At 32.6% G+C, this 27047-nt stretch overlaps 3 protein-coding genes and 1 non-coding gene across 53 annotated transcripts; 3 read left to right on the top strand and 1 right to left on the bottom strand.

The window, feature by feature from the left end:
• Positions 1-4178: 4178 nt before the first annotated feature.
• LOC107891118 (probable E3 ubiquitin-protein ligase ZFP1) lies at positions 4179-11820 on the top strand. Of its 50 annotated transcripts, none has more exons than XM_041100862.1 (13): positions 4189-4334; positions 5365-5470; positions 5796-7114; positions 7711-7758; positions 7836-8048; positions 8144-8263; positions 8339-8456; positions 8985-9132; positions 9375-10118; positions 10190-10602; positions 10998-11114; positions 11201-11338; positions 11535-11820. In XM_041100862.1, exons 8-13 carry the CDS (start codon positions 9033-9035, stop codon positions 11676-11678), a joined length of 1656 nt encoding a protein of 551 aa, XP_040956796.1. In that variant the 5' UTR covers positions 4189-4334; positions 5365-5470; positions 5796-7114; positions 7711-7758; positions 7836-8048; positions 8144-8263; positions 8339-8456; positions 8985-9032; the 3' UTR covers positions 11679-11820. The 50 variants fall into 50 exon arrangements, with proteins under 50 accessions (XP_040956829.1, XP_040956828.1, XP_040956840.1 ...); XM_041100902.1 differs by lacking the exon at positions 8339-8456 and having other exon boundaries at positions 4190-4334; positions 5796-6883; positions 7028-7114; positions 8144-8251; positions 11016-11114; XM_041100882.1 differs by having other exon boundaries at positions 4191-4334; positions 8144-8251; positions 11016-11114.
• Positions 11821-13448: 1628 nt separating this feature from the next.
• Positions 13449-14478, top strand: LOC107891122 (polyubiquitin 11). Its single transcript, XM_016815798.2, has one exon. The coding sequence runs from the start codon at positions 13650-13652 to the stop codon at positions 14337-14339; it is 690 nt and encodes a 229-aa protein (XP_016671287.1). The 5' UTR covers positions 13449-13649; the 3' UTR covers positions 14340-14478.
• Positions 14479-14898: 420 nt separating this feature from the next.
• TRNAP-AGG (transfer RNA proline (anticodon AGG)) lies at positions 14899-14970 on the bottom strand. The gene has a single exon. It is a non-coding gene; the product is annotated as a tRNA-Pro (tRNA).
• A 6637-nt stretch (positions 14971-21607) lies between these two features.
• LOC107891117 (uncharacterized) lies at positions 21608-23027 on the top strand. The gene is made up of 2 exons (XM_016815771.2): positions 21608-22233; positions 22333-23027. The coding sequence occupies exons 1-2, from the start codon at positions 22000-22002 to the stop codon at positions 22891-22893; spliced, it is 795 nt and encodes a 264-aa protein (XP_016671260.1). The 5' UTR covers positions 21608-21999; the 3' UTR covers positions 22894-23027.
• The last annotated feature ends 4020 nt before the right edge of the window (positions 23028-27047 follow it).

Raw genomic sequence — 27047 nt, forward strand, 5'->3', positions numbered from 1 at the left:
ATAGTTGAGCTACGGCATTTTAATGAAAATACCATAATTGGGTTATGGCACATTGAACGTAAGACCATGGTTAGACCATGGGAGTATATATATGTGTAAGACTGTAACTGGGCTATGGCATTCTGATGATAAGACCAAAACTGGGCTATGACACTACAAATGTAAGACCATGGCAGGGCCATGGCAATGCAAATGTAAATAAATGTAAGTCGTTCTTCAATTCAGAAAGAAATGGTAAAAGACGTATGTGATTGAATTGAAAGATTTATAGATTATTATTGACATTAATCTGAAGGAAGTGTGTTTATTGATTATATTGTGATTGATAGGGAAAATGTATGATTTATTTACAATTTAATTTACTATATTAAGTTCGGTAAGATCGATGTTTAACCTATTGAACTTACTAAGCTTCATTAAGCTTACTCATGTTGTTTAATATTTTTGTAGATTAACGTGTAATCGAGAGATCGGATCAACACATCAAGCTACACTATCCAGTTTAATCCGGTAGTTTTTGCAATGTAAATTTTAGTTTATATGGCATGTGACATAAGACCAAAACGTGGTCAATACAACCCAGTTTTGGTCTTATCATCAGAATGCCATAGCCCAGTTACAGTCTTACACGTATATATACTCCCATGGTCTAACCATGGTCTTACGTTCAATGTGCCATAACCCAATTATGGTATTTTCATTAAAATGCCGTAGCTCAACTATGGTCTTACATTTAAACATTGCCATGGTCCAACCATGGTCTTATCCGTCAATTCATTCTTTTCCATGGAACGATCATACTCAATCTTGCGTTCTACTCATTTTAAACATTCAATTCAATTTTCATACTTTTACAATAATCTTAATTTCAAAAAAAAATATAAATAAATATATTATATCATTCCTAAATTAACACATAATCATGAAAGTTTAACCATATGAACTTACCTGGGTTGGATTATAAAATTGGTAATAGTTCAAAGACTACTCGGCTAATTTCCCTTATTCTCGTTGATCTATGAGCTCTTGATCTAGAATGTAAAATTTTCATTCATTAGTATATATTTAAATTTCAGTCCACTTCACATTTTATACCCTTCAAATTTCGTAATTACACAATTACTCCAACTTTTACAGTTTTTTCAATTTAGTCCCTCACCAATTATCCCTTCAATTGAGCTAATTTTTCTCAATTTACAGTTTATCTAATTATTATAGGCCATTTTACAACCTTAGATACAAATAAATTTAATATAAAACCCTAATTCTTTAGTTCTTCACAATTTAGTCCTAAAATCAATTTCGATTGAAATCACTTGATAAAATCATCATATAACAAAATTAAAGCTTCAATTCCATACTAATTCACCATAAACATCCAGAAATCATCCATGATAACTTTAAAAATTACCCATAAAATAAAAAAACTAATGAAAGAAATAGTTGGACCTAATTGTAAAAGTCTCAAAAACATAAAAATTTCAATAGAAAAGTAAGAATTAAACTTAAATGAAGTAAAAATACAAAAACTAGTTTGAGAAGCTCTCTAATGGCTGTTTTTGGCTGAGAATTGAAGAAGAAATGCCTAGAAATCTTTAGATTTCTTTTTATTTAAGCTTAATTTCACAAAATTTAGTATTTTACCCTTAAATAACCTAATTCCAAGATTTTTTTTCTGCTTATGCCGCCTCACCCATTCCTTAGGTGTCTAATTTCTCTTTTAGTCCTCCCTTATTTTCCATTTATTCTATTTAATCACTTTAGCAAGTTTTGCATCTTTTTCTATTTAGTCCTTTTTAATTAATTAACTATCAAAACGTTAAAAATTTTTGACGAAACTTTAATACTAACTTAATGACACTTTTAAAATATTTATAAAAATATTTACGGCTCGATTTATAAAATCGAGGTCTCGATACCCCGTTTTCAAAACTAATTAACCTAATAATTCCTTCTAAACTCAAATCACTATTTCAAAAATCTTTCTAAAATCATATTTAAATAATAATTAATAAATAATAAAATTTTTAAACTCACTCGTCAGATTTAGTGGTCTCAAACCACTGTTTCTGACACCACTGAAAATTGGGCTGTTACAAATGATAAATGAAATATAAATTTTAAATATTTCTAAGAAAATAATATAAATTATTTTTAGAATTAATGATAAATAAAATATTAAAAAATTAATAATGATAAATGGTATTTAAAAAATTTAATATCACTGATATTTATATAATTTAATATAATTAGAAATTCTATCACACGCGTACGCGTGTGGAAACCACATATTTAGAACACGAGTGTGTGTTTAAAAATAACATACAATAAATAATGAAACGTAAGGTTTTGAACTAATTAATAATAAGACATGAAATATGTATGATATTAAAATGAAAAATAGATTAAATTGTAAGTAATATGAAATTTAAACACATAAATACATCGTATTAAGAATATTAAATGCCTTATGATTGTTTATTATAGTGTTTTAATCAATTTTGAATTAGTGTTGAGTGGATTTGGGACATTAACTCAAATCAACAACATTATTTTGGTTGAGGTGCTAGAGTACGTATAATATAATTAAAATAAAGCTTTAATTTTGTGGTAAAATTAATTTTTTATTGATGTAAATAGCACGGGTTTAAATCAAACCACATGTAAATTTTTATTGGTTTTTTAAAATAAAAATTAAAATAACCTCAAATAATATAACTTATTTTAATTATTAAAAGATATTTTCCTAATTTATCTAACCAAGTTGATGCTAAGTGGTTTAAATACCTTTTAAATAATTAATATACATAAGAGCATTTCGATAATTCATTGATTTATGTTTTTTTTTTTTGATAATTAAGAACGAAGAGACATACTCAAATTCTTATCACCAAATGAAGAGGTTGTTTATCTCTTCATTAGATTTTTGTGGTTACGCTCTCACAACAAAAATAAATTATTGATTTGTTGACTCATTACAATATGGACACTTAGGGTGAGTTTATCTACGTTAGTGTAAAAATAGCAATGATAGTGAGATTAGATACTATAACAATACTGTAACTTAGAACAAAAAATAAGATAAATCCATCCAAATCCACCTTATAAGCCTTGCTCTACTCCTACGGCTACAGCCCCACCTTTGTCAAAATATTCTGGTGAACGGCTCTCCATTGGTGGATCAAATTTGGCAACTTGATGGGTCATTACGGTATATCACATTCACTTATGTTTGACGGTCAACAAATTCACATGGTTCATGCATCAAACCACACAACACCATTGGATGCTTATCTAGTACGGGGTTCTTCTTTTCAACTTAATAAACGTGGAAAATATTTTATATCCAACTAGCTTTAAACAATCTTTTATATCGTTGCCTGTTTAAATGCTTTTTTTCACTAATTCCGTCATGAAAACAAAGTCAATAATGTCATAGTTGCGATATTCTTTTTTTGGTGAGAAAAAAAAATATAATAATTACATCAATGTCAATCAATAAAATAAGAGAATTAATTTATTAAATTTTACCGGAAAAGGCTAAATCAATTTCAAAAATACCGTAAACAATTTTGTTTGTATTAAATTATAAAGTAAAAATTATGCTTTAAATTTCTATATATTTTGTGTATTTAAAATTTAATCTCACTATTTTTATTAAAATTTTTTAGTGTGAAATAAAAAAACACTATTCACTTAATAGTTATATAAGAATAAAAATATCATTGAAAATACTTATTATGATTTTTGTTTTAAAAACAGTCATTTGAAACCATAGCAATAAAGAAAATTTTTATTGGAATAATGTTTTTGAAAAAAAAATTGAGGTAAACATTTTAATTAAAATAATTAACATATTAACCGTTTAGATTAATTAATGATATTGTAAAAATAGATAGATTAAATTATGTAAAAAATTAAAATATATAAATTAAACTTCTAACTTCAACATAATTTAAAGGTCAAATTTGACCATTATTTTATCATGTAAAAATATGTAAATTAAAAAAAAGAGAGTAAAATATATAAATTAAATCTCAAAATTTACAATATTTTTGTAAAACGCGAAAAGGAGAAAAGCAAAGAGAATAGTGCTAGCCTGCTAGGTGGCAACATAAGGAAGGTCTTTTGTATCTTCCTTTTTTATATATAGAGATTTTGGGCGGGTGATTTGGGCCTACTCTTATTCTGAACAAGGCCAGACCACCCAAACCCTTTATTTCCTTGTCTTTCTTCGTTGTCCCAAACATAAGATTTCCCTATTTTCCACCTTTTTTTCCTTTATAAGTTATAATTCTACTATTTCTCTCAGAATTTCATCGAAAAAAATCGAGGTGGGTTTTCTCTTTTCTTTTATTTTGGTTGATGATTTTGTTAGTTGATTCTTTTAAACCTACTTTGATCGTGAAATTTTTGTTTATCTGAGGTTTGATTATTGTTCGTTTGGTTGATTTAATTTGTTTCTTGATTTTGCATGTTAATCTGTTAATGGTTTCAGTTTTTTTCCCCTTAATCTTAGATTCTCTTAAAATTTTTTATTTATTAGAGATATCCAAGAAAAATAATTGCCATAAAAATCAGTTTCCTAGTTCTAAATTCGTTATCTTTGCGATGGCCATCATCATCGGCTTGATATATTTCATTGTTGATCATTGATTTTTTGACTTGGCTTGACTTAAAAGGATGATCAGTTGCTATAATTTTGATCTGATTGTTGTAGAGATTTTGTTGCTGTGACCGTATTTAAACAGAAACTCTGTTTGTAGGAAGTAATTCCAAGTCCGGTTTTCTGCCTTTTGTTCTAAGAATTGTGATAATAAGGGTTTTAAAACTGATACAAGAGTTCATAGTCATATTTTTCAAGGGGAGTGCTTTGACATATGAGATGTTACCCAGTATATAATTGGACAACCTTTTCCGATGTCCTGCAATGGGTTCAATGCAAAAAAATCAAGGGAAAAGAATTGGGCTTTTTGGCATATTGCATCCTCTATCGTGCAATACTAATTTGCTTTCCTGATTTTGAATCTCAAATGTTTGCTTGCACGATATCTGTGATAGGCTTAACCTCTCAATTTTATTCTTTTGTCCAGCACATTGATGCTGTCAATGTTGGTTTAAAGATTTAGTTTATAAAAAGAAATAGAAAATGGTTATCGTAAGCTGCTCCCCCTAGGGCTGCTGTAACATGAGAAATTGACTTTCAATCTTTGTGGTTCAGATTCAAGTTTGTAGATGAATACGTCATACCTTCCTTCTAGCATGTCCAACAACTTCTTGTTGGATGCTATAATGGATAGGGTTGGATATAGTTTTCTCTTGGTTTCCTTAGCAGCAACTAGGTTTAGATGTTTTCTTATGCAGGTCATTCACTTGGCGTTTCATTCTTGCACTGATCTTGATTTTGCCCCTGAGCCTAAATACTAATTTGTATGCCAGTTTTGGAACGACAGCCAGTCTATATCTGAAGGTATGAGGTTTCCTTTATCTCCGCACAATATGTTTCCTTATTCTTATTGCAATCAGCTTTTAGGTGTAGTGTGTCTAGCCTCTGTTTTCATTCCTTAACTTTCCATCATACTCATCCTTGTCATGTCTTGCAGCACCTTCACTTTACTTATATTTCCTTTCTTAATTCCCTTGATTTTATCTATGTTCTCCCAGTTGCAGATAGTTTCTGTTGCATGTTGAGCATTCCTTTGAATTATCCATGCATAGAAACCTTTCTGGAGTTGTTAACAGCTTAGTAGTGATCTTTCTTGTTACTATTTTCTGAATTGCAAATGTTGTCGCAGGAAAGCATTGGTCAATTTGGCAACTGAAGGGGAAAATTCCTATATCTTCTTATTAGGTTCATATGCACTCACTTTGGACTGTTTATGTCAGCTGTTATACACGGAGAACAAGTAAATGGTTTAGAGCTACCAATTTGCAGAACTCTTAGACCTTGTTCAATCGGAATTCACTTTGACATCAGGATCTTTCCACTCCAGGATCTGGAGATTGCATTGAAAATGATTAAAGGGTGGGGGGGTGAACGATTGTAGTCATGCCATTATCTTAAATCCATTATATTTTACCCATGTGTTAGCATGCTCGATGCTTGTTGTAGGGTGTCACAGGAGGTTTAGGGAGTGACTGACATAAAGGAATTGATAATAGTGTCTCGTGCTGTGTAGTTCTAAGATGTAATGACCTAAGAATCCCCTAAAGCTTGCTGGGGTCATCTTCATGGCCTTTACAGTTCCTTATATTCAACCATTCTACTGTTTCTGCTGATAGGTTGATTTATAGTGTAGGCCTTGTGATGACATTGCTGAAGATTAAGCTTAGTATTGTCTGCTGGACACCCATTACATTCTGTTTATGGAGACTTAAGACTTGGAAAAATTGGATGCCAGGATGATGACCATTAACAGGCAAGTGATGGGAACTGTCTTACATTGCTTGTCAGTGAATTTAGTAAAAACCTTAGGGGTTGAAAAAATTTAGCAGTTGAAATCATGCGTCTAGATGCCTCGGAGGAGGGACAATTATGCAAACATTTAAAGGTCTGATGGCATCAGGTTCACATATTTTATTGAGGCGGAGGGCTGACTTGTACTTGCATGTAGTGGCTTAGACGCTTACTTAAGCCAAAACTGAAGATTGTTACTCTCAAGATGCAAGGCAGTGAACCATCTTGACAGGAGAGCTGAATGTTTGTTAAGTTTGGATTAAGATATGGTGCGTCTGATATGGCCTTTCTGATGCTCAGTATTGAAGAGAAATCACTGGAGCTGGGTTTTGTAAGATTCTCCCGGTTGCTTCGTAGGCTTTATTATATGTGCCTCTTTCTAAGGAGTTTATTCACACATTTTGAAGCCTTTTTTTTATTTCTCGGGTAATATCTTCCCCCTGATTTGTATTAGTAAAGCTTCCTGGTGAACCATTTCACTATTTTTGGTGGCAGAGTTCTTTAACGAATGTACATAATACTAGCTCATAATTTTTTGTTGATACTCACCTAATTGTTTAACCTTGAAAGATTTCAGAAAGACATTGTGAGGCACAACATATGAGATACTATTATGTAACCACTTCATCTCTACTTCAAATGTTACATAATAAGAAGGTACTGTAGGAATCAGTCTAGACCTTTCATTTTGAATCTAAATATATTTTCAATGGATAGGAATCTTACATTAGCAATGGTGACTGTTAGTGTCGCCTACTTTTCAATTATATCGTAGACATTCCTGTTTTCTGTTTATTTCCTTTAATTTGGTGATTTATATCAAGAAAATATAATTTATTGGTTTTAAACGATACTTGTACGTTCTTTTGGCAAAGGTTACTCTCTTACTGATTGATTAATTGGAAAAAGCGGCTATAATCACAGCAGACTATATTTACTCTCTTACAGATGGAAATCCATGCTCGTTTTCATGTATATTAAACATGTTGTCTAATTACTGAACTTTCCTCTTCAATAAACAATTTATACATCCCCATGGCATTTGACTTAGTTCCTTATGGAGATGAATAATTTCAAAATTGTAGCTTATCTCCTATACCGCCTCTTCAATTTCTTTGAGGATGCTTTCTTTTACTAAAGATTAATGTTCCAAGTTTATCAGTTTTCTATCTGTTAAAAGCTTACATTGTACTTTAAATCATTTCTTTACTATCTTATTGTTTTTTTATTCTTCTAACTTATTTTCATAATAGATAGGTTTTTGTCCCTCTCTTACGGACTGGAAGTTCAGTGTCATGAAGGTTACTTTATACGAATTGATTTCTTCTCTTTTACTGAACCAAAGAGAGACAGGACTTACTTTTCTATATTCATTCAGTTACTAATTTCATGACTGGAGTACGAGGCCTTATTCTTCTGCTGTTACTGTGACTTCACAATCTTTATATCCATTCTTGGATAAGTGATTATCACTTTCATCACATACATCTGCTGAGTTATAAATCAATTCCGGGTGATGTCCTCATGTATAATCCTGCTTCTAGTGGTTTCTCTAGCCTCAATCTAAGGTACTATTGCATTGGGGTTATAGGTTAGTACTAGCGACCAATTCAAAGTCTGTATGTAATTACAATCTAGTGTTATCTATCTTGCATTCACCTTTTCCTTCTTTGTTTCTTGCCCCAGAATATGACGAATGCCCTCTCCAATTTTTCGGAGAGGGGAGAAATGTATAACCAGATAAGTGCAAGAGGCAGGACCATGGCTGGCACGCCAGTTTATAAGAAGACCATAGTTGCGTACTTGGTATTAGGGCTGTTAAATTACTGTGTGAAAGCCTACTGCAAAACACACCCTAAGCATTTAATTCCTTTTTTGCAGCTCACTTTGTCCTACTCCTAAGAATCAACTCACACGTGACTTACTGTTCATTATGCACAATTTGGATTTGATGGGCCAAAGTAGAAAGTTTCTTATGGTTGTTGAAGTTCTAGCCTAGGTGACCTTTTCACGTATCAGTTTGTGCTTGTGCCTGTGCTTGTCTAGTGGATGCTGGAGTGTCTTCCTGATGCATTTAGAAATTTTACATCTATGGTCTGTTGTTATTTGTTTCAAGAGATTGATATTTATAAGGTTATGTGTAATTCTCATCTTTTGGAGTTTTAATAGCATGGTAAAACTGTCTTCTCTTTTAAATGGATTAAACAGTTGTGGGTAGGAAAAGAAAATTGGGTACCTTTATTTTCTGCTTCAGTGGCAACTAATTTGGGATACAACTAAAAATGTTATTCTTGGTGTTGCATTTTTCTTCATTTTGCTGCCGATATGTGAGATCCAAAACATGATAATTTTTGTGTTAGACTTATGGAAGTTCTTGATAAGAAATGAAATGCATTAGCATCAGTGTATTTTGCTTGTGAAAATGTAATGGGGACAGTTAACACATCCTTTGTTTTAATTATTTCCTGTCATTGGAAGTTAAATATAGCTCCTCTTCTATGTATTTGATCTGTTTTTCCTTTTGCAGGTTTACTCTTCTTCTGAGACATTGTTCTTTTCCTTTTAAGTGACTGTTATGGGGCATAGACATTTATTTGGCACATCCCAAATGTTTGAGAGTGAACCTGAGCAGGGCAGGAATCATTTGCATGTAGACCAACCTTACGCAAATATAGGTATTGTTATTTTATTGCCTCTACTTTTGCCTTTTATTTTAAGGGAAAAGGGTTGATGTCAATGACAAATTTATATTGACTTATAGCATGAAAACATGTTTGCATGGTTGTATGGGTTCAACTTATCGTATTCCCCTATCTAGAGAGTTGGGCCTAGGTTTTGGATTTTCCTGCCTCGTGGCATCCTCTATTTGTACCTAGCTATTGTTCTAATGGGTATTTTTTCTTGCTTTGTTCCACAGCGAGGTCAAGCTCTACAGAACATGTTTCATTCTTCTATCCAGTAGAAAATATGCCTGTTGACGCGGTGCAGTTTTCTTCTCACTGGAATTCCATGCCTAGGTCAAGTGGTTTTGCTACCTCAAGCCATAATGTTGAAGCTCCACGCTACCAGCTTGACACTTCAGGCCCATCTCATGATCTTTTTCTGCATTCATCTGTGCCTAGAACCTTTGGTTCTGCTCCTGAGAACTACATGCATCATGCATCTTCTTCCAATTATGATAGGCAGACTTTCCAAGGAATTGAGGGCGGTCTTGTTGATCTCCCAATGAGCAGTGGAAGAGGACCTCACAAGCGAAAAAGCCCGGGAGTTCCTTCAGTCTGTGAGAGGGGTGGATCAAGCAGATATGCTGGTGCTGGAAGTTCATCTGATATTCCTTTATCTTCTGACTTTTGGCAAGAGAAACCTAATGTAGATCCTCAGCACATGTATTGGGATCATATTTCCATGCCCCCGAGCTGTAGAGGCAATGGCCTCTCAATTAGGGGTGAGTGTTCTATGCGGAATGTGAGAAGCCGTCCAGCACTTGATCTTGAATCTAACCTAGTTAGGACCCATTTGTCAAGCAATACTTCCTACCTTACAAGCCACCCGGTTGAATGTTCTAGCTCAGTGGATATCACTGGTCAGAGCTCTAATGCTATGTCAAGGGACTGGAGCCATTTGAGAATGTCTCCTAGTCATGGAAGGATTCCAGCTGCAGGTTAGTTGAATAATTTTGTGTTATGATTTTGATCTCTCATTATCTCTGAGTCTGTTGCTGGTGAATTGCAGATTCAAATGTTTTTACTCATGAGACAAACCGCTTTCTGGGTGGTAGTAGTGCTACAAATGCTTCTGTTGAGGTTGGGGGACTTCAGCATAATTTCATTTCTGGTAGAAATCCTGTTCTTCCTCAGGGTTTCCATGGCAACTCAGCACAATCTGTAAGGGGTGCTCGAACAAATTATTTTCAGAGATCTAGCCCAAATTTCAGGGCCTCTTCCAGCAGTGTGCACATGGGACATGCTGCATCCCATGAAGAGGGGATGCAGGTTGTTTCTGAAAGTTATTCAACCAGGCATCCTCGGCCATTAACAGCTGTAACATGGCGTAATAATGAGCGGAGTGGGAGGTCAAGGATATCTAATGATAGATACCAATCTCTAGCTGATGATGCAGCTTTCCATGGTCGATTTTCATCTGAGGTATTTACCGTTTATGAATGAATTATGTATTTGCATATTAGCAATTGAGGTGGACTTAAATGTCCTCTAAAAATAGTTTGAAAACTCATTTGACATAGCTTTCAGCACGTTGCATTTCTTCTGAGAGTGTTCCATTTATTTCATCTTGGTGTACTTCTCTGACTTTATTGCTTCATAAGTACCCTTCTTTGGTGAATGGTAGTGACCTGTTCCGTTGATAACCAGGCTGTAATTATCTATGTTTATAGGTATTGATGATTCTATTGTATCCAAATGCTTCATATCAAGTGTTTTGCAATTGAGATTCAGGAAAAATTGTATTCATTAGCATTTATGATATATCAGCTTGTCACCCAATTTTGCTGATTTAATGAGTTGTCAGGTAATGTTTATAGTTTATCTTCATTCTGCAGGGTTTTATGATTGTTGACCGCTCCGCTTTTTATGGATCTAGAAATATGTTTGATCAGCATAGAGATATGAGGTTAGACATAGACAACATGACTTACGAGGTATGTACATACTTCCTGTTTCCATTATGTTGTTATTTTCCTTTTCTTGTTTTGTTTTAAATGACCTTGGACGATTTCTCGGGCAGGAACTACTTGCACTAGGGGAAAGAATCGGGAGTGTTAATACAGGCTTGTCTGAAGACTCGATATCTAAGTGCTTGGCTGAAACAATTTACAGCTCTTCAGATCAATTCCAGGATGAAAGCTCTTGTGTGATCTGCCTGGTAAGAATTTTAGTGTATGAAACGTAAACATAATTGATTATGTTGTATGGAACCATGGAATTATCAAGAAGAGTTGGTGAATGATTGTTGATTATAGTCTGCTACTTGTGATCGAAATGTATGCTAGCTCTTTTCAAAGATCCCATTAGTCCTGCTAACCAAATCATCTAAGTACTTTTGATGTTGCAAAATGCAGGAAGAGTATAAGGACATGGATGAGGTTGGGGCATTAAAGACTTGTGGTCATAAATACCATGTTCCTTGTATCAAGAAGTGGTTGTCGATGAAGAATACATGTCCAATCTGCAAAGCTTCGGCTGTGGCCGATGATATAAAATAGTGACTTCTATAATGGCTTATCATTTATCATTCTTGTATATGTATGTTAAACTTGCTCAAACAAAATGACATTGTTTAGGGAAATTTGTAAAAGAAAAAGGGGGAATGTTAGATTAATTTTAAACCCATTTGTTTGCCTTCTATCTCAAATATGTATAGCCCAGTGTTGGATTATGTTTAAATTTCATATGTTGATTTCATCACCCAAATTGCTCGTGAGTGATTGTGGTTCAGCTTCAGCATATGGTATGAGAAAACCAATGCCCGCAAAGACTAGCTTTTCTTTTGTTTATTTTTTTTTCAGTTGACATTGTGTTGGTATATATATGAATCTATTCAGTTGCGTTGTGTTCAGTGGCGTGTATGGATGACACAAGTGGTGTGAAGAAAAAAGTTTCCTTGGATCCCTTGGCTTAAGTTAGGTCTTATCCTTTTCTTTTGGCCAAAGCTAAATGGAATAAATAAAAGAAAGCAGGCAGAAGCTTGAGAGTTGCGTTCATCAACATCCACTTGGTTTATGCGTGAAGCTGGACGGTTTTGTACATTAGAATAATTGTATTTCATTTTAATTGGTTTCCTGAATTACAATGTTCATAACTTTCTTCTGCTATCAAAGGAAATAATGGAGAAAGGATAAATTAGGGCTAAGAGATTAAATTTCAAAATTTGAGATTAACAACATATTTTAATATAGATATTTCTAGTGTGTCTGGATCTAAATATTATATTTTCTTTGAATGTGACTTTTCTAGGAAGGTTTGGGAGATGGTTTTACAGCTTTTCTAAAAATTATATTAGTAGAACTGTTGGGTCATGGGATCAGGAGTTAAATTGGGTTGTCATCTTTAAATCGGCTGGAAATACATATATTCACTCTATATGGTGTGAGAGGAATGAAAGATTTTTTGGTAAGCCTTGTTCCGTTGAAGATTAAAAAGTCGGCGAATTAAACATGTAAATATGATTGATGATATTAACATCCAACTTTGTTCCAATTGGGGTCCTATTGATGATAGTTAGCTTGTATAGTTTCTTGCCATATTTGCCTGTATAGGACTTTCCTATTTGTCTTTTTGTAGCAGGTTATTGTTTGCTAGATAAATGAAATTCCATTTATTATCTTAATGGAACACCATCTGAATTAGGAAAACTACTAAAATATCATTTCATATTTAGAATAAGTTATATTACCATTGGTTCTATACCCGATTCATAACTAAAAGTTTTTTTTAATCCTTTCTAATCAGGACTAAAAACTCCAGAAATTAGAAATGCCAAAATAGAAATTTTCAAAAAATGTCATATTCGTACAGCAAAAACATAGACGAACTCCTATGAATGTGAAAAATAAATCGGATTAGTCACTTCGACCTGAAATTCATTATCAAGTCATTCGCTTAAATTTTTTTTATTTAAAAAACTATAAAAAAATAGAGATTTAAATTCATGCTAACTGGGCTTGTAAAACCATAAATTTATCACTCAATCAAAATTTTACTTTATTTATTATTATACATTTTAATTTTATAAGGCATATTTATTACTTTTATCAATTCTACATCTATTTTATTGTTTAAACCCTCATTAAATTAATAAAAATATTAAAATATTATTTTATATTTAAAATAAGTTATATTATTTAAAATAAACCACAAATAGATATTTTAAATACGTAATTTTCCTAGAAATTTTAGTTGAAAATGATTAGTTTTCCTAAATTAATTAAATACTTAAATTATAATATGGCCGTTAAAAAGGAAAAGGACAATGGAGAGAGCGGCTAAGGGTTAAAAGTTAAGCCGACTCATATGACCCACAATTAACTTTCTGGTGTTCTCCGGATATTTCCTTAGGGAATGGGTCACCCACCTCCACTCCTCGCCTATATAGACATCCCCTCTTCTTCAATCCAATTCCATTCCCCAACCAAATTCAAATCATCTCTACAAACCCATATTTCCCTTTGAAGAAGATGCAGATCTTTGTGAAAACCCTTACCGGCAAGACCATAACACTCGAGGTCGAAAGCTCCGACACCATCGACAACGTCAAGGCCAAGATCCAAGACAAGGAAGGGATCCCACCCGACCAGCAGCGTCTCATTTTCGCTGGCAAACAGCTCGAAGACGGTCGGACCCTTGCCGATTATAACATCCAGAAAGAATCCACCCTCCACCTCGTCTTACGCCTTCGTGGGGGCATGCAAATCTTTGTCAAAACCTTAACCGGCAAGACCATCACCCTCGAAGTCGAGAGTTCCGACACCATCGACAACGTTAAGGCCAAGATTCAAGACAAGGAAGGCATCCCACCTGACCAACAGCGTTTGATCTTCGCTGGCAAACAATTGGAAGATGGGAGGACCTTGGCTGATTATAATATCCAAAAGGAATCCACCCTTCACCTTGTTTTGAGGCTTCGTGGAGGGATGCAGATTTTTGTCAAGACTTTGACCGGCAAAACAATCACCTTGGAGGTTGAAAGCTCCGATACCATTGACAATGTTAAGGCAAAGATTCAGGATAAGGAAGGAATCCCACCTGATCAGCAAAGGCTCATCTTTGCCGGCAAACAATTGGAAGATGGGAGGACTTTGGCTGATTATAACATTCAGAAAGAGTCTACACTTCACCTTGTTCTTCGTCTCCGTGGTGGCCACTGATTATTCTAACACAACCATCTTGCCTTGGTTTCAAGTTTTAAAGTGCTCGTGTGTCTTTCTAACTTGGATTTCTGGGTCTTGTCCCCTTTGTAATACTTTTACTTCTCCTCTGGAATAAAAAGTTTGGTTTTCTTTTCCATTGGAACTCTTCGAACCATGGAAATGCCTTTAACAAGGGAGGCCCTGCTTGTCTCTCTGTTAAATCCTCATATGGTTAAATACAGACAAATCAGAGAATCTGCTTTATATGATAACTGAAATTTAATGTTGGGCTTTGTTCACGGTTTGTTTCTCTTCTATGTCCGGGCATGCGTTGGAAGTGTGAAATCCAGTTGATAAAAAAGATGTTAAGTTAATGCGTTGAATGGAAGTTTGAAGTAGTTGTTACATAGTGGTCTTTCCAATAATTAATGCTCACTTTAAACAAAACTGACAACATCTCCAGTAATAATTTGTGTATGGTTTCAACTTCAGATAAAAAGCTAGGCTCTCCCCGGGTTCAACATGTAATGTTTACCATATGTCTAACACTGACCCAAAAGCAAGACGACCAAAGCACGGGGCATTCCGAGAATTGAACTCGGGACCTCTCGCACCCTAAGCGAGAATCATACCACTAGACCAAATGCCCTGCTGTGGCTCAAGCCTTTTCATATGAGGTAAATAAAATATGCAGCTCTTTGTTTTGGGTTCATTATATGCCTGACATATAGGCTTATGTCTATTGATATAGTAACTTAAATAATTAGTCCATTTCTTCACTCCGGATATGATTATATTTTCTGAAGATGTCAATGGAGATGGTTTGCAGTTGCATTCTTTGTAACTTATTACAATGCTTAATGTTATGATGTTGATTGAACTAAGTCTCCTCCATTGGAGAATAATGATCTAAAAAGTCCACTTATTTGCATTCATTCTCTTCGGAATTTTAAGCCATGATCTTATTTTGCTCCAAGTACATAAAATATATATATGATATAACTGAAAAGAGATCCATTCATAGTTTAGTTGCTTTGGTCTTTGTTTTATACGTATATTTAACAATATAGAGTAATGTTTTCCAGGGCGATTTAGTTTCAGGCATTGCCCCTATCAGGTCCTTTTCATCAGGTTTTGGTGTGAAGTTGCCAGCCATTTTAAAAATAAAATAAAATACCATGTTTACTTGTAGTTGCCGGCCCACCAAAGTATTGGCCACCTTTCTTAAATCATACCATTGAAACCTATTAATATTGTATTGTTTGTTTCATCTGGTTTTCTTCTTCTCCACTTTCTGATATATGTCTACTTCCATGATTGCAGACACTATATGCTTCCATGTAGGAAGAAAGTTGAATACAAGATCACCATTTTGTCAGCCTGTATGATAGTGATAATTCCATGGAAAATAATCCATAGCCAACTGACTGGCTGATGAAGCTGAGGCTACTTTTTCTGATCCTTGCACTTCTAAACCATGCAATTGGATACTAAATAATAGTAACTACCCTTTGGGTGTTTTTTCCTGTCTTTACTATAATTATTGCTGTTCGGTTTGTTTGTAGGGAAATGTTTCATTGGCATGGAGCAACTGCCAGAATTCATATTTGTTCTCACCTCACCATGGCTTTTGGTAATTAAAACAACTCAATATACCTGTTTTAGGCATCTTGCCACATGAAACAAGTTTTTAGGTTGGAATCTACGTGTGACTTATTTTGGGGGTTAAATACGGTGATTGTTGGGAATAAAATCACATCAAAATCACCAAGGAATATTTCTTGATTTACATGATAATGATGATATTAAGGTTCTGTTTAATAAAATAACACAATTAAATATGTAATCTAATGAGAGAGTTTGATAAATGCAATTTTTATTTTATTTTATATTTGTATGCTTATTTTACTTATGTTATTTTAGATTATGTATTAAATATTTTAGAAAATAAAAATTACCCAAAGAAGAGAATGATTCAAAAAATTTTACTCAACAAAAAAAATTAATGGGCTAGATTAAAAGTAAACCTAAAACATTTAAGTTTAAAAAAGTAATTATTCAACATATTCTTTATTTATAAATAACATTATCTATTTATCATTTTCACTATCTTTTATTGAAAATTTATATAAAATATTTTTATCGAAGATATTAAGAAAAATTAAATTAATAAAAATATTAATATTTAGTTAGGTTAATTGGATTTCTTTAATGATTAATTAAACAGGTCCAACGTGGGTAAATAAATAAAATTGATAAAATTTAGAGTAAACCTAATTATTAGTATATTTCTGTTTTGATCACCCTATTTTAGTCACTAATATTGTTAAATTTTAATATTTTAGTTACTCCTCTGTTAAATCACTAAGGATGACCTCTTTTCTATTAGCACAATAATAAATTTAGCCCTTTAATATTTACAAATTCTACCAATTTAGTCCTAATTCTGAAACAATCAATAATTTGGCCCTCAACTTACACATTCTGCCAATTTAGTCTTCTTAAATTTTAAAAATTTAAAAAATGAAAAATTATTTTAAAAATTTTATTTTAAGATAAAAATACATGCAAAATTATAAATAAATGAATACTCATTTTTCTCTTTTTTTTACATGAAATTTATTAAAATATTACTTTTATAAATAAAATATTTACAAAAAAAACTCGCAAATAAGACTTAAACCAAATCCAAACATTTCCTTTTTATTTTATAGATAATAAATTTTATTATACATCTCTCCTTATTCCTTAGTCCTTGTCAAATTTGTCGAGTGTTGGGCCTGCCTTCACCCACAACCACTGGCACCAATAACCGTTACATTAAACTCCTTGATTTTCACATCCTCTATTATCGCACCATTGAACTAGGATTTGGTTGTAGAGCTGTCGACATGACCTTCCACTTATTGTTTCTCGAAGACCTCATCCTAATCACCTATATATCCTTAATCGTGCTCGCCATAAAGCATAACTTCAAACACAATAAGCCCATTCTAGGCATCAACCTAGAGACACCGATTCTCACCCCTTTGAACCTCAAGTTGTAGTTTTTCAACCCACCTGAATATAGTAGACGTTAATGTTGAAAAAAAGGGAAAAGTTGAATCTTTATAAATCTTCTTCATGATTTTCCCCTTAAATTGTTTTATTTATAAGATTATTATTGTAATAAATAAATTCCATGTTAGAAAATGAGAAAAAAAGTATTCATTTATTTGTAAATATATTTATAATTTTGTATGTATTTTTATAAAATCTTATGTGTTTATCGGAAAATGAAATTTTAAATATTTTTTTTTATTTTTTGAAGTTTTTTAATTTCTTATTTTAAAGAATAAAGACTAAATTGATAGAATGTGCACAGTTGAGGGCTAAACTTGTTTATTTTTTTAGATTTAGGACTAAATTGATAAAACCTATAAATATTGGAGGGTTGAATTTGTTACCATATCAATGAAAAAGAGGCCACCGATAATGAATTAATAGAGTGACCAAAATATTAATTTTCGATAACGTTAGTTAGTATTTTTAAACCTAGGTGACGAAAACAAAAACACGTAAAAAATTGGGTAAATTATTTTTATAGTTTGCCCTAAAATATATTATTTTAATCTTTCATATTTTTCACTTTTAAATTTTTTTAATGATAAATGTAGATGAGGTGGTGGAAATAGAGGTGATCATGGGCAAAGTTGGACAGTAACAAAATTCTAGGCCCTTTTTATAAGTCCAACCCGAAAAATGGATCTAAAATTTATCCAAACCTGACCTAAATAAAAAAATTGAAACTTGAACCCATTTGCTTGTATTAAAATGTTTTATATAAAAAAATTTTAAAAAATGTTTTTACATTTGATTTTGGTGGACACAACTTCTAGTAAAAACATGTTTCATGAGTGAGCATATGAAAATCCGCCTTAACTCCCTTTTTTTCTTTTTTTAAGAAAAAATATTACAAAAAACTCTTTAAATAAATACTCAAGCCTTCATGGAGTTGTTCCAAAAAATTGAAAGCCACAATTATAATCGACCGTTATTTTTGTTAGCCTATCAACTTCTTTGTTGAATTCTTTGGAAATATGATGAATCGATCAAAGCACTATCTTGCCCAATAATAAATGAAGTCCTTTAGCCAAAACTAAATTCAAATATGTTGTAATTTATTTTGTAAAACTTGTATCACCTCTTGACTATTTAAAAGAATTATCGACTTGTCAAATCCTTTATCTATTGCAATCATCAAACCATTCCAAATATCCCATAAATTCATATTTATTTAAAATAGAACATATTCCAAAAAATCGATTATAGTCAAAGATACCATTTCTGTCGTGGCAGCCTTAGAATCCCCTTTAATTGCAACATCAGTGTGCGTAACTCCTATCTTTAATCATATGTTGAGATTCAATTTCCCAGTCTATTACATGAAATGTGGCTCTCCTTTTTGATGTATATAAATTTTAGGGCTCTCTTTTCCGATATATTAAATTAGATAATAAACTATCATTAATTTCTAAAAATTAATACAATTTATTGAATTTTAATAGTAGTAATTTAAGTGACATGGGTTCGGAGGTGCACCATGTTTGATATTCTTCACTTTGAAAATCGTATGTTTATGATTAATTTAGGAATAAAAATGACTTTGGCAGTGTGAAGCAAAGCCTGCAATAGGATTCAAAATCTCATTTTTTATTTCCTTGGTGGACCATTTTACATGTAGTAAGGGTCACATAACATCAAGTTGTCTGCTATTATTATTATTTGAAAGATAATTGCAAAAACACAATGCTGCCAAGACTCGAATTTGTATTCCATAGGTAGTTACAAGAATTGAATAAATAAGATATATATATATGTATATGTATCTGTTTTTGTTGGTCCAGAAACAATATATGATACAGGTTATTCATATTTCTGTCATGATTATGACCTGTTTTACTATAGATCCTGAAAGGTCCAGATAAACAAGACAAACGACGTTTGCAAGGCGACATGTTTCTTCTTGTACCGAAACATTAATTTCAGTTGAGTTCCCATAGAAATACAATAACTGCTGTTGGATGGTTGTGACTCTGGAGCAGAAATGTTTCTTCAGACAGCTGTTCTTTAATCCAGTAGCCAAAGTTGATTATCTCACCTTGAGACATGGCTTTATCTCGGTAAATTAATGATCTTCATTGAAAAAAAAAAAAAGTAAACATGACAAGAGAAAAACAATTGCCTTAATTTCAGGCTCACTTCTCAGGAAGGTAAAGGAATTTCAATTTCCAGGATTACATAGAACGATCCTAATTGGATGAAGATTTCAAGACAGAGGTTGGCGTCAGGTTCTGGACTTCTCTATAAATCTCATATTTCTACCTTGAATCCTGAAATGAGCCAACACAAGATCCTCAAAAAGACATATATAGAGCAACGACCACCTAATATTACATTAAATTGTCTGTTTGCAGCCCTCTGACGTGGCTTATTGTAGTTATTTTCGTGCTTGTTGATGTACATGGTAAGTGTTCTGTTTCCCATTATATACTTCTTCATCTTTTTTGGTTATACATTAAATGTTTTTTTTTTTAAATTCCATCTGGCACGTGTGCTTTTGTTCCCCTACTTGCAAGCGTAAAAAAATTATTTAAGTAATCTAACCTATTAAGTAAATAAGACAATAATAATTGGTTAGAAGTTTATGATCATGTCTAGTTTTTTTGACATATTGTAGAAAATGTTAATTATGGGACAAAACTTGAAATGGCTCTTCAAATCAACAATCAAAACACAGTGACTAGGGGAACCCCTCTAATTCAACCAAGTGATCAGCTCTTCTGGTTTGGACGATCACGATTTATTCTCACTCTTCTACTTTGCACATTGTTCACGGTAATAATCTTTTCTTCCTAGAAATATAATTGGACAAGGAGAACAAAGTAAGCCATCAAATTTGAACTAACTCACATTAATATGCTTGCTTTTCAGAATGCATTTCAGCTGGCCTTCATTTGGGTATCGGTTGGTTGTAATCCAATTCCTTTCTCTTTGTTTCCATTGTAATATAATTGTTAACTCAAATTTGATACAACTTTTGATAGCATGATATGTCTTTATTTTGTTCGTTTCAGATTGAATTTGAATTAGATTCTTATTATCATAATTCATGAGTAGATTTTAATCGTTACAATAAGAATTCTATTGCTATAAGAATCGATGCTTTGTGTCCAACTATTTTTTGAGTATCAAATACTTTGCAATAATTTAATTCCCTTTGTAATCTGTTCCTTAGGATCATGGTTCAAGTAGTTTGCAGCTATTTCACTCTTCCTTTATATGCACTTGTTAATTTATTACTGGAACTGATACTTTTTTAGTTTTGAGGCGATTACCCAGTGTGTAGCTAAAGGATGATTATATTTGGATGCAGATGGGTTCAGAACTCAAGGGTCCTTTAGTGGACGATCCAGTAGCCAAAATAATGGAGCAATGGCGGGCTGATGTGAGGGAGAAAAGGAAGAAACAACAACTCGTAAAATGTCCTAATAACAAAGCTTCTTTGCCAATAGAATTGAGCTTCAGAAAGGGCCGCAATATTCCCTTCCATGGATGTACCTCTCCTTACATGCAGTGAAAGAATGTATTTATATCCAACACAGGCGAAATCAATGAGGAACAAGACGACGAAATTGTACAAGTAGTAGAAGCAAGTTAGGTCCTCTTTTGCTCCATCATAGTTAGCCTTTTATCATTACAAAGGCCGATAGGGTTGATAGAAAGCATGTATGAAATAATATACCGCTGACAAGAGAGAGATCACTGGTTTATCTAAAAAAATTTTTACACCCTAGTCTGAAATATATGACTCAGACAAGATGCGATTATAATGTTGCTTTCATATAGTTGTATGAATTAATTGAGTTCAATTTCGATAAATTTATATTTGAAATTTGAAATTGATGCATTTCAATAATAAAAACTTAGATTAACCGATGGAAATTTTTAACATTTGAAAGACTTTACCAAGTCCTCAAGATTTGTCACAGATTGCAGCTTCAATTAAAAGCGATATTTGATGTAGGATCTAGACAATAGGCCATGAGTGTTTTCCTCCACTATAAACACAAGGAATAAGAGAGTTCATATCTGTTTTGGATTGGTTGCGACTGTTTTGGGGTCCGCTATTAGGCACCCTATGGTAGAAAATGACCTTATATGAATGTAACCAATAGTATCCACATTATGGGGCCAAGGCTCTAATTTTAGCTTGTGAAAGATGTGGAGTTGGAGGAATCCAGGTTGATCACCACATCCTCCCTTCTCCATGGTTCCATCACTTCAACTTTCTACTATATTCCCATGCTTTTCTTTTTCTTCCTAAGATTCTTTTATCACCACAGAACCTACCTCCCACAAGTGATTTTAGTAACTTTATTTTGTAATTGAATTCCCATTTGGCTAATCATATATAATAAATTAAAAATCAAAATCTATTCACTTTGAACCAAAATTAATTTCAATGATAACTGTTAATATCTGAATTAATTTGAGCGAACTTAAATAACGCACAACTAACTGTGTCTACCTCGACACCCTGTTTAACATCAATAACAGATAACAACTCAGATTTTTCCTTTTAAATAACCCCTCTCTCTCACTCAGTCTCTCCCACTTCCCCATACTCTCACTAGCCATGGCCGACAACCTCTCCTTAAGTCTCATAGGAGCCATGGATCGTCTTTGGTTTCACCAAATTATCCTTTTCCCAGAACCCATTTCACTATTTTCCTTTAAACCCCTTAAACCACAGCAGCCCTACTCGGAATCTACCGCTACGCCTACAAGCCCGTCTGCAACATCTCTTGCAGAAGACAATATCTCAACGCCTGTTTGCCCTTTCTTTGACCATCAGCCATTAGCTCCAGCGGTAATAATAAACCTACGCTCTTCAACAATGTTTAAATACAGTATTTCTCAAAGTTTTGTTGTTCATTTGCTGTTGTTTTCATGGTGATATTAATTCTAGGACGATTCTAAAGATGAGGAAGAAGAAGAGAAAATGAAGAAACGAGCAAGGAGAGGGAGTGTTAGCTCTAGAAGTCGTTCACATTCCTCATCTCCATCAACCGAAAAGCGTCTAAGGAATCACAGGCACTCAACTTCACGTTCACTAGGGGGTAAACTGAAAAAATCCACGAGTTGTAAGAGCTTGGAAGATTTGGAACTAGAAGAAGTAAAAGGGTTCATGGATCTAGGTTTCAAATTCAAGAAAGAACACTTAGATTCAAGAATGATTGACGTCGTCCCAGGCTTGCTCAGACTCGGATTTCTCAAAACTCAACCGAATCTTCCCGCTGACGAACATGAAGTATCTAAAGATGATGATGATGATGATGATGATATTGAACAAGAAGATCAAGAAAGTGGTGTTATAAGACCGTATTTATCAGAGGCTTGGCTGATAAAAAGACCTGATTCACCATTGCTGAATCTAAAAGTACCAAGGGTGTCTGCAGCTGCTGATATGAAGAAACATCTCAAGTGTTGGGCTCGAACCGTTGCATCGGTAGTACAGCAGGAATGCTAAAAGTAAATCTAGAAAAACAACTGCACAACTATTAGCTTGCCTAGCTTATGCAATTGTTCAAAAAGAAGAGTTTGTTTGTAATTAGATAGTATATATATAAAAATAAAGATGAGCCAAATGCTCTTTTTGTCTGATCCATTTTTGAGCTACTTGTATGTAAGGTAAATTGAAAAGAAACTGGAAATAGGATCTTTTTTATCTTTTGTTCATCCTAATTGCTGAAGAGATAAGGCAAACAAAAAAAGGCAAGATTATGAGGACGGTACGGTCCCACCATGTTGCGGGTTAAAACAAAAGGTTAGCTTCCATTCTAACAGTAGCCAAATCTGTTTTTTCCGTGTTCCATCCTGGGTTTTGTCTTCATTTGCATTATTCATGTTTTGAGATTATCAAATAAGGGTAAAAAAATGGGTCCGAATCACATGTTTTAACATATCCTATCACCGGGAAATTTGGTTTTTTTTCCCTTTTCTTCTTTTTTCAGAATCCATCCTTTTCATTATTATTTGCAATACAGTTCTTACTTTGCCCAGTTCCATCATTTTACGCTTCGCTGCGGCAGCTTTAAACATGTCGTCCCATGCTAGCTATGAAAACACGGTCGCAGACTATCCCATGGGGATGTTTCTTTGTTTGGTTTGGTTTCTCAACCAGTCTCGAACAGGACAACTGTACTTCCGTTACGTTACGACTATGGCTAGCATCCATTAAAAAAAATTAATTACTAGTATTTTAAAATAATTTTATCCAACTCAAACAAATTAATACATTAATTAATTATAATTTTTTATTTAAATATTACCTTATTTAAAAACTTCATTAGACACTCATTAATATATCTTAACAGTTAAAAATTGTTATGTAATAAATTTTAATTTCATTTTTATAATTAAAATAATGCATTAAAAGCACATAAGTCAATATAGTGATATACTATCAATGAAGTATGCGACATTATAAGTTAACAAATATAATTAGCCCATTGCTAGGAGTTATGCAATGTGGTTTTCTAATCCATCTCGGTTATTGATCCCCTTTGGATAGAGGATGGATTAAGCTTAATATGGATGGGACGATGTCAACGAATGACTCGAATGCGTTTATTGGTAGAGTTTCAGATACCATGATGCGAATTGGTTATGTGATTACTCTATAGCAATTAGTAGGGACACAATTTTCAATATTGAGACTAGATCTGTGTTGGAAGGGTTATGTGTAGCATGGGAAAAAAGCTTTCGGAAAATAGAACTAGAGTGTGATAACACACTTCTGGTTGAGTCCTTGTTGGCCGGTGGTGTGGCTAACAGCAAATTGATAGAGTTATGATTAATACATCAATGGCTAGGGCGTAACTGGAAAGTACGAGTTTGCCATTTTCCGATGACCCAAAATGTTGCAGCCGACTGCATGGCTAAGTATGCGAACACGAGACTTGTGAATTTATAATTGTTTGATGCACTTCCAGACTTTGTACAAAGTGTATTATTAGATGATAGTATTAAGTCTACATTGATATAATGTTTTGAATAATAATATAATGCGGTAAAATTATATCGAAAAACTTTTAACGAAGTACCCGTATGTGATTTAGTGTTAATGTATGAGCATAATACAAGAGTGTTACAATTTGTGAATGAGTGGAGATTGGGCAAGCCAGAAAGTAAAATCGAGCCAAGTTTTAAATTAAGAAGTATTCAGATTCTGGGGGTAGCGCTTAGAAGGGAACCCACATTGTAATCGGCTTTAAGCTTACAAGCCCAATAAGATTAAAGGAATTTTTCATGGGTTTAACGGAATAACATAAAAATATAAAAATAATCTTAAATGCTTTTTTTTTTTAATTCATACAACTCTCTTTTAATAGTTAATAGTTTCATTGGCACATTTGTTTATGGAATCTACAAATTCTGCAAAATAGCAAATGTTTCATTAGCAAAGATATTCTTAAAAAATTAAAAATAATAAATAAAGAGATAAATTCTTGTAATTTTTTTTAAATTATATTCTAAGAGAGACCCTTCAAATGATAAAGTGGAAGGTTTACCTTTTAAGTCATTCAACATGAATTCATAATTTAAAAAGTTCATAATGTCATAAATTCACGAATTCGAATTCTAATTCTCAGAAGTTCAAAGGTAACTAATTCAAAAGCTTAAGTAAGGCTCTAAATGAATCGAACTTGAATAAATGAACCACTATTTATGTTCGTTTGTTTATTTTTAAACTTGTTTATGTTCGAGTCGTGTTCATTAAGAATTACAAAATTGTGTTTGTGTTCATTTATTTAAAATTATACATATTCATGTTCGTTTGAAACATGTTCATGAATATTAAATTAACATGTTCATGAACATATAATTGAACATGCTCACAAACAATGTTCATGAATAATAAACAAACAAATAATAAATAAACATATGTCTTATTTTTATATATAAAATAATAAAATATAAATATTTATAAGTAGATTTAAATAAAATAAGTACACAAACAATAATAATTATACTAATATATAACAATAGAATAATAGACAAATTTTAAATGAATTTTAAATGCTTTATTAAACTTCCTTTAAACACATATAAGCAAATTTGTTCCTTAACATAAATGAACTGAACAAATTTTATTCGTGTTCGATTCCTTTAATAAACGAGTCTCAAAATCTTGTTCATATTCATTTATTTAACTTGATAAACAAGCATAAACAAATAGATATTGAATTGTTCATCAAACACTCTATTCATGTAATAACCCGATTTTTAGTGGTACTGAAAAATACGGTTTTAGAACCCTATTTTAGTAAAACAAGTCCTTAAATATTAAATATGTATTTACAGGGTTAATATAAAAGTATATTATTGTTTAGTCCATCAATTTTGTCAATAAAATAGTTAATTTAGGTATAGGGACTAAATTGAAAAAATCCAACTGCTACATTAAATTTCAATACCCAATCATAAATTTTCAATACCCAATCATAAATTTTCATTTTACTAAAAACTTACCTTAAAATACTTACCATACATAATTAGTAAATTATGTGTTTGTAGTGATACAAACCAGAATTCTCTTCAGATTTAATCCTTGATGATCTGTTCTTTTCCTTTTTGGGAAGATGCTTCAGGCTCGATATTAGCTACGAATAAGTAAAATAATTTCACAATCTGTAACAGCCCGATTTTAGGCCTAGTCAGAACAATGGTTTCCGGACCACAAATTCGACGAGGAAAAATTTATTTTTATTATATTTTTATGGTATACAATTTCACAGAATGATTTCGTGAAAATTTCATTCAAAAATTTCGACGTTTGGGCACTCAATTTAGCCAAAAAGACTAAATTGTAAAAAGTGCAAAAGTTGAGTTCTACATGTTAGAATTGTCCAATTGTTATGAAATTTTAAATTGGAGGTCCTTAAATGGTAATTAGACCATTGGTTAACTTGTTGGACAAAAATGGACAAGATATAGGTGAAATAGGAAATTTTTAAGTAGGGGGCATTTTGGTTATTTAGTAATTAAAAGAATTAAAAAGGCCAAAATAGCCAAAAATTTGTCCATCTTCTCCATGGTGAACGAAATCAGCAAGGGGGAAGCCATATTTAGGGTTTTCAAGCTTCCAAGCTCCATAATAAGTGATTCCAAGCCTCGTTTTTAATGTTCTTTACGTTTTTGGAGTCTCGGTAACTTGATTTAGCTTATTCTAACAATAATTTAACCTAGGGTTCATATTTGGAAAAATACCCATAGGTGAAATGTGTTTATTTTGATGTTTTATGGTAGAATATGAAGCTTAAAATTATGTTAAATAACTTTTGCTAGCCGATTTTAAGTGAAAACGAGTAAATTGACATAATCGGTAAAAATACCTAATGTTCATAAGTAAGTGTTAGAGTGAGAATTTGATATTGCTATAGAAGGGAAAAATGTTCAGCATGTCATAAAACATGAGAAAAATGAATAAAGTTTAATTTCCGAGCCTAGGAGCAAAATCGTAATTTTGTGAAACTTTAGGGGCAAAAATATAATTTTTTCCAAAATGTGATTTTTGGACTGGATTGAATAATGTGAGTGTTAAATAAGTTAAATGTGTTATTATAAGTCAAAAAAGACAAGGAATTGAAAAAGGAAAAAATGAGAAAAAGTGAGAAATTT

Source organism: Gossypium hirsutum, chromosome D09, assembly GCF_007990345.1.
Source record: "Gossypium hirsutum isolate 1008001.06 chromosome D09, Gossypium_hirsutum_v2.1, whole genome shotgun sequence".
NCBI classification, from domain to species: Eukaryota; Viridiplantae; Streptophyta; class Magnoliopsida; order Malvales; family Malvaceae; genus Gossypium; species Gossypium hirsutum.